A 7876-nucleotide genomic window follows, 5' to 3' on the forward strand; every position below is an offset into this window, starting at 1 on the left:
TCGATCAACACCCCAAAGCTTGACAGTTATTATTACCTCTTCATTGGTCGACATTTTATTCCATAATGTTACACAGTTTTGATGGTGTTTTATGTCTGATGATCGTGTTAGAATACATGTGGAAGCATCTGTTGTTTCGGTTTCTTCTTCACTTGTGTTTTTTGGAAATTCTGTACAGAAGATGTATACTAGCGCCCCCTACAGTATAACAATGAAAACACGGATTCTAGGAGCACAATTATATATAGACTTTTTCTAAGTATAAGTCAAGTATACTTAAATGTCATTTTAAGTATATTTCTGAGAAGTACACAAAGCCCATTTCTGAGAAGTACATAAAAAGTAGACTAAAATTATTCTTTCCTATTTTTAGTTTAACAGAAGTATACTAATAGCACACTTGAATAAACTTCTTTTTCGTAAGGGATCTTTGTAGTCATTATGTTAGCATAAGCAGGCTCATGTAGTTGTCTTTTAATTCTAGTGAATTAAAATCGGTCACCATAAGTGGTCCACCATATTTGTTCATCAGACAACATTGACCACATGTCAGAGCAGAGTACTGAATACCCTGCATTATACCCAGTCTTGAGAGAGAACAAAAGCTAAAAACCCTGAACGCTATTTTTGACTGGGCTGTTTATTGCCTCCTGGGTAATGGGTAGATGAGGTTTCAGTCGATTCTCTTCCTCCTGTTATCCCATTAAATTCTCATCCAAAACACACTTTAACACTACTGATTAAATCAGACACCCTCACCATGCCACATGCCTTCTTGTGATGAAAGAAATCATAGAGGCTTTCAAAAGGGAAGGTGACTAAAAACTATTAAATCAATTTAAGCAGACAAAAATACTGAGTCAGGATTCATCAGGTACGTTTTATTTATTTAGTTTGATTTATCTTTTATCTAGCTTTTAACAACTATCTGTAAAATTCACTTTTATACACAGTATTCACTAAATATACACAGTATATATATATATATATATATATATATATATAGATATAGATATATATTACTTATGTTTATATTATACGTTGTATCCAGGTAAGAGAGTGCCATGTCATCCTGGGTCTGTGAAACCTCTCTGTCCACCTCTGTCAGATAGATGTTACAGGTCACAGAACATCTCAAATGGCAAACATACATCGGAGTCCACACAGGTGGGTCACTGTTCAGTATAAAGCCTGCATGAGCCATGGCATTTCTATATTTTTATTTAATTAGATGTAAACCATGAATTCTGCAGCATGTGTTCTATAGTTTTATTCATCCCCTTTCAGGCAGCTGCAATTCAGAGTCAAAAATATGATCACCTTTGCATGCACAGCAGCATGGTTTAAGATCCACTAAATTTAAGCATGGCAAGCACTTTTCTCACTGGCAGAATGTTTCTCTGGACCACTGCTCGCTGAAGAACTTGGAACAGAAGATTTCATTCTCACAAACTTTTCCCTGCATACTCTGAAGCATATCAATTCTTCCTTATGTTTGATGACTTATAGATGTGTTTTCTGCTTTCTCAGCAGGTTAAATAAATCTACATAAAGCAACATGAAGCCGTTCATTTTGCTCCTCACAGCGCTGCTTACTCAATGCTGTTCTCCAGCTGGGTTTTGATGGCATCCTTCTGGAGGGATGATCTTGGTGTAAGATCCATTATAAAAGACCCAGACTACGCCAAGAATCAATCTATCCCATACATGTTAATTTAATAACAAAATGAGACAAATAAAGTATGTCTACTAGAACACTGCATGCTTTCAATTAAATTGCTTGCACACCGAATAAAAAAACAATCTGAATAACTTTGTATGTCGTGCTTTTTATTTATTTATTTATTTTTTTAGAATCACTAAGAAGCCTCTATGACACCACATTTCCTCAAGAGGGCGGCATCATCTGCACATTTTCCTCACATAATTTCCTCAATCTTTCTAAGAAAACGTTTGTCAGTCATTGAATTTAAGTTACGTAGAAGACTGATTAATCATTTTAATATTATCTTACAAATCAGTCATACTGCAGTAATACAATCATTCAGTATGTCGGCATTTGTTTTCGCAGATGGTGAAACCCCTGTGCAAAATCTGAATCACAGGAAGACCACATTTCCTGGTTAGTCGACAGGGCTATTTAACTTCCAGAAACAACACAATTGTGCACACGTTCAAGCATACTTTTAATTTCTAAATAAACATTCTCATTTGTAAGAGGGTGTGGTGATTGACAGTAGTGCTACTGGCACATATTCTCACCAAACAAAATAATATTGTTGCAACTAGACTTTTATAGTTTTTATAGACTATACTAAGAATCTGATAATAGGCCCTACAAGTTCTCTGACACAATGACACAGTACAATAATATTATGTGTACATTGCTACAGTGGTGGAAATGGCCAAAATTCACTGGGGGGACTCTAGCTTGGAAAGGGGGAGGGGATAATAATGGTAATTTTAGATGACCTTTCGGATGTATTTAATTATAAAACCCTCTATAATCTATAATAACATTAAACTTATTTCATATTTTCTCTAAACCTTCTTGGATATTAAAAGACAGGCACCTGCAATTCTGGCCAGATGCATTGTGTGTGCGTGTGTGTGTGTGTGTGTGTGCGCGTGTATATACACACACACACACACACACACACACACACACACACACACACACGCACACACACACACATACACATAGAAATCACTTTAATTTCCAAATAAACCTAACCAGAAATGAAACGCCGTCCCCCCTCGAAATTCACTCCCCGGACTCGATATGAATTGTTTATAAAAATAAAAATTCTTAAGCAATATAATTGCTTAATATAATAAATATAATAGTTATAAAAGCAAAATCTCACCGTTTGTGTGATATTGTTTACATTTATTTTCAAAAATTATAATTTCACAGAATGGCTAATGTTATTTTCTAAAGAATAACATGACCAACATTTTATTTAAATAACGATATTAGTTAATATTCAGTTAAGAAATAACAATTTTTATATTAATCTGTAGATAAGTTTTAAAGTGGGTTCCAATGATAAACGCATCCTAACAGACCGCGATTCATTGATTCTAATTAGTAGGCATCTCTTTAACAGGACCTTATGGTGATGGTTGGGGTTCTCCGGCCTCTTGAAAAATACACACACCCCATTATCAGGAGGCGCTTGAGCGCATCAGGAGGACAGATTGGTCCAGTTCTCCAGGCTGCACCACAATAAAGAACCTCTTTCGCGCTAGAACGATTGTATATACCTCTATAATAGTCGTTGCATTAGCTGCATTGTTTCATCTGTAATAGCGGGAGCCCATCGGAGGCAATTTGCGATTCGCTCGGTCAGTGTAGGGGAGCGCTGCCATTATATCCACTGGGTTGTGCGATACATGGAGCGGATGGAGGAATATACTACGGGTGGAGGAAGAACGGATGAATAAGGGATTTTATGAGACCTGCATTAACATTGCATTCGCAGTTTTTACGGCTCTCTCTATCGGGGTTCCCCCAGCAGTAGACTTGCAGAGGCGGGTAGGCTTTAAACAATAGCGCCCGGAGGAGCGCTGGATACAGTATCGCTGAGCGCAGAACCTCGGGCATCATCATCATCATCATCATCATTCACTACTACGAGCGTTCACCAATGGAGACGGCCACGCGCTCTAGTGTTCTCCACACATAGATTACAAAGATCTGTAGGTGTAAAATCCGACCATCATCATAATCATCATCCGTGGAAACATATCCTGCAATGATGAATTCTGCCGAGGCGGCTGAGGAAGGACCGAACGATCCAGATACGGAGCCGTTTTTCAAAACAGGTAGTCTTATTATATGCTTTTGTTACATTGGATGTCAATGAGTTTATTTTACTCACTATAGGTGCATCTATCCGCACATGCACTTAGAGGTTGCATTACTGAGTTAAACAGCATTAGAAGCTGTCAGATGTGTCCCATTATGTCCGAATTAGCGGGCTGGATGTGCATCACACCCTTCACATAGGCTATTGCATACACTGTAGAGCCTGCGAATGCATAAAACTGCCATATTCCTCAAAAGCCCTTGTGTGATGTTCATATGTGCTTTAACACGTTCAACGCCCTTACATTGTATGTCTGGGTTATTGTGCACAAGAGCAAGGAATCCCCCTGTAAATAGGATGCTACCTCACCTGTCACTTTTTCCTCACACCTTCAACACATTCTCTAATTACTTTACTATCACCTCTCTGGACGCGCCAGGGAGTGGCTCAGCCTTTTGTTGGTAGTGACATTGATTCATGTTTCTAAGCCTGAAGCCTGTTGATTCACACAAACAGCAGATAGTCTTAGTGCTGTACTTCTGCACGAGAAACAGAAAATAATATGAGAATAGGCAGCGTGGAGAGATGCAAGAATGGCATCTACTCTTCTGCATCCAGCCAAGCCCTGCTCATGTCCACTCTGACACCACCACCAGCTGTGGTTCAGTGATTTTATTCACTTTTATGTACTAGAGATTTACCAGTGCATGAGCTATGATCCTTAAAAATGACCCACTTCTAGTTTGCCTGGTAACATAAGCCAATAATGCACATCTGTATATATTCCCTATGTAAAGCTCGGTGTGCTTCTGTGTTGGAATGTGAGCATGCATCTGTGCATGTATGTGAGTATGCATGATATGGCATGCACTCATTGAGTTTTGTGAATAAATGTATATTATGTGTCATTTGCATCTATCCAGGTGAAGTGCGGATCGTGTTTGTTTGCATGTGAACATCATACACTGTATTATCCGTATCAGTGTCTGTACATCATGTTAGTACTTGACTCATTTTACAATTTATATGATTATTACATGAACAGAGATGGCTGAACATGGTCATTTACAATATATGGAGAAGTGTTTAGGGCTAGTTGTCACTTTTCACTCCTGCTTATATTTATCAGAGCAGGCTTATTATATTTATACATGCCTTAAAGTCTTGCTTTTGAGCATTTCCATCATTGTTGCACAGGTAAAAAAGATTTTTTACCTATACTGATCCACATTTGTGACAACATGCCCCAGTAGCGGGTCAAATTATATGAGCAAAGTTGTCACACTGAGAGTCTGCCTTTATAACATATTATAGGCTTTTTTTTCAGCACATTTAAACTGTAAAAAAAAGTTCAAGTTTAATGCAAAACCAAAAATGAAATATGTAACACAAAAATAGCCAAAATATTACTATTGTTTTGTTCAACAGACACTGTAAGAGATAAATTGTATACAATTACAGCACTTGAAACACATGACAACTTGCTCCAACCTAAAATTTACTGAAATTGCCTTTGTTGTAAAAAGAACACATTGTAACCGTTTTAATGTTGTTGTTGTTGTTTTTTACCTTCATTACCTGCACATATTCATGTGGGTGACTATTGCATTAATGTATGTCACTGTGGTTTATTGTGTTCACTTTTTATCCATCTGCTATAGATCATATTATATTGGAATTTTAGACAAGAAAACAGAATTTACAAAAAAAAATGTTCACTGCAAAAAAATTATACGTGACCCTGGAGCACAAAACCAGTCGCTGGGGTATATTTGTAGCAATAGCCAAAAATACATTGTATGGGTTAAAATGATCGATTTTTCTTTTATGCCAAAAATCATTAGGATATTAAGTAAAGATCATGTACCATGAAGATATTTTGTAAATTTCCTACCGTAAATATATCAAAACTTCATTTTTGATTAGTAATATGCATTGCTAAGAACTTAATTTGGACAACTTTAAAGGCGATTTTCTCAATATTTCGATTTTTTTGCACCCTCAGATTCCAGATTTTCAAATAGTTGTATCTCGCCAAATATTGTCCTATCATAACAAACCATACATCAATGGAGAGCTTATTTATTCAGCTTTCAGATGATGTATAAATCTCAATTTTGAAAAATTGACACTTAAGACTGGTTTTGTGGTCCAGGGTCACATATTAGTATTTTTGTTGTTTTGTCTTTTTTCGAGTAGAAAATTTCATTTTCATGGGCAAAATGTCTTATGATATTGTCTTTTTTTTGTATAAATTAATTCAGAGGGAAAACAAGTTTTTTTTTTTACCCAATTGGCATATATTTTTTTTCTTGTTTTATGAAGTCACTTAATTTTGAGGAAAATATGAAAATATTTATTTCAGAAAAATACTTTATCTCTTATGTCATTTTGATTTTGAAAATGTATCTTGATTTAGGAATGCTTAGATATTTGTACTTGAAAACGAGAGTATGAAACAAATTTTTGCAATATTTTATTTTAAGACAATTTTGAACTATATGTTTAAAAGCAACATACAAAACCACTGCTAGAATCAGGCATTTGTGTAATAGGACTTTTGACTCAAAACCCTAACATTTCAGTATTCATATAGCCCAATGAGTGTCAGTCCATCTCTCTGATTAGTCAGTTAGCAGGAGGTGCGTGCACAGGGCAGATTCTGAGTGTCTGCGCCCTGCGACGACTCCTATTATGGAGCATCTCTGGCACGTCCCTCCCACACCACCTGCGCTGTTATCCAACATATTCACAGTCTAATAGTGCCTGTATTTCTGCTCTCTTCATCGGATTAGCATGATCACACTGGGTGGAATAATCATGTGCACAGGTCTGGACGTCTGGAAATCAGGTTGTCCCTTGTCCGCGAGGATGTCCGACACTGAGAGACTGCAGCGGAGACAGACACTGCTGTGCCAGTGTGAGAGATCACAATCTCTGTGTGGGGAAGAGCGTCTCGTTCATGCAGAGCATCCCTGCAGACACTCATCTGGGTCTTGTTTGAGGTGTAAGAGGGAGGCAGAATGAAACAGAGCTTGAATGTTGGTTTATGAACATTAATCACCACATTAACTCTTACATGAGTCCACAGATAGATAGATAGATAGATAGATAGATATGATACCATTTGAACGTAATGCACAAAACATACAGCTATTTGGAATTATGTAAGTCGGCAAATAAGTTGAGTTATTTCAAAGTAATTGAATATAGTAAACGCCAACAGTAACTGGGGTTGACAGAGAGCTGGCCTAAAAACCAAGAAGGGTCCCTTGTGTATCTGGAATCATTTTAAGCTGCTTAGCTTGTAGGTTTCTCTTGCTTAGGCTATGGCCAAAATGTTACGGTTGTCTGTAATGTGGTTATATCACTGTCTCTCTTCTGATAATATTAACCAATGAAATCATAGTCAGAATTTTTTTTTTACTCTTACAACTCAGGATGTAAGAGTACACGTGCATATGTGGTGTGTGTGAGGAAGATCTTTATCTCAATGTCTTTGTTACGCAATGATTTCAAATCTTTTAAATGGCTATTATGCTTCTGGTGGTTTATGCTTTGCAGAATTTAAAAAGTAACCAGTCCGTAGAGTTTATCATTTAAGTATTTTGACATTTAAAGGTTGAGATTTGCCAGAAAACGGATGTGCGCCGATTGTTGTGACATATGATTTCTTAGCTCCAAACAACAGTTTTTAAATAAACATATCTCACACTGTGAAGTACACAGCTGTTGAATTTATGATTGCTCTTTTATTATGTTCAGTTCATACATTCCAAGTTTCACAGATAAAGAGTATTTGCTTTTCCTGTTAGACACCATTCAGTTTAAAATCTCTCTTTAAACTGTGAAAATGTGAAACTGAATGATATGCGCTGTAAAACTGTAAAAACCTGTTAATTGGTTAACTGCAAGTTACCTTACCAAATACAAGAAAATAGTTTAACAAGGCATTATATCTCATTCTAATGTAAAATACCATCAAATTTATGTTTTTTGCAAGTAACAGTATGATAATATCCCCAGAAGTCCCTGACATCACATATGATTATATTTTATAAATA

At 36.6% G+C, this 7876-nt stretch overlaps 1 protein-coding gene across 1 annotated transcript in view; it reads left to right on the forward strand.

The window, feature by feature from the left end:
* Nucleotides 1-3274: 3274 nt before the first annotated feature.
* LOC107659990 (kalirin-like) overlaps nt 3275-7876 on the forward strand; it is an 81634-nt gene continuing 77032 nt past the window's right edge. The window contains exon 1 of the mRNA XM_016449124.1: nt 3275-3828. Within this exon, the coding sequence (XP_016304610.1) occupies nt 3759-3828 (70 nt within the window). The 5' untranslated portion in view covers nt 3275-3758. The remainder of the gene's footprint in view (nt 3829-7876) is intronic.

This window comes from Sinocyclocheilus anshuiensis, unplaced genomic scaffold, assembly GCF_001515605.1.
Source record: "Sinocyclocheilus anshuiensis isolate Anshui unplaced genomic scaffold, SAMN03320099.WGS_v1.1 scaffold55, whole genome shotgun sequence".
Lineage (NCBI taxonomy): Eukaryota > Metazoa > Chordata > Actinopteri > Cypriniformes > Cyprinidae > Sinocyclocheilus > Sinocyclocheilus anshuiensis.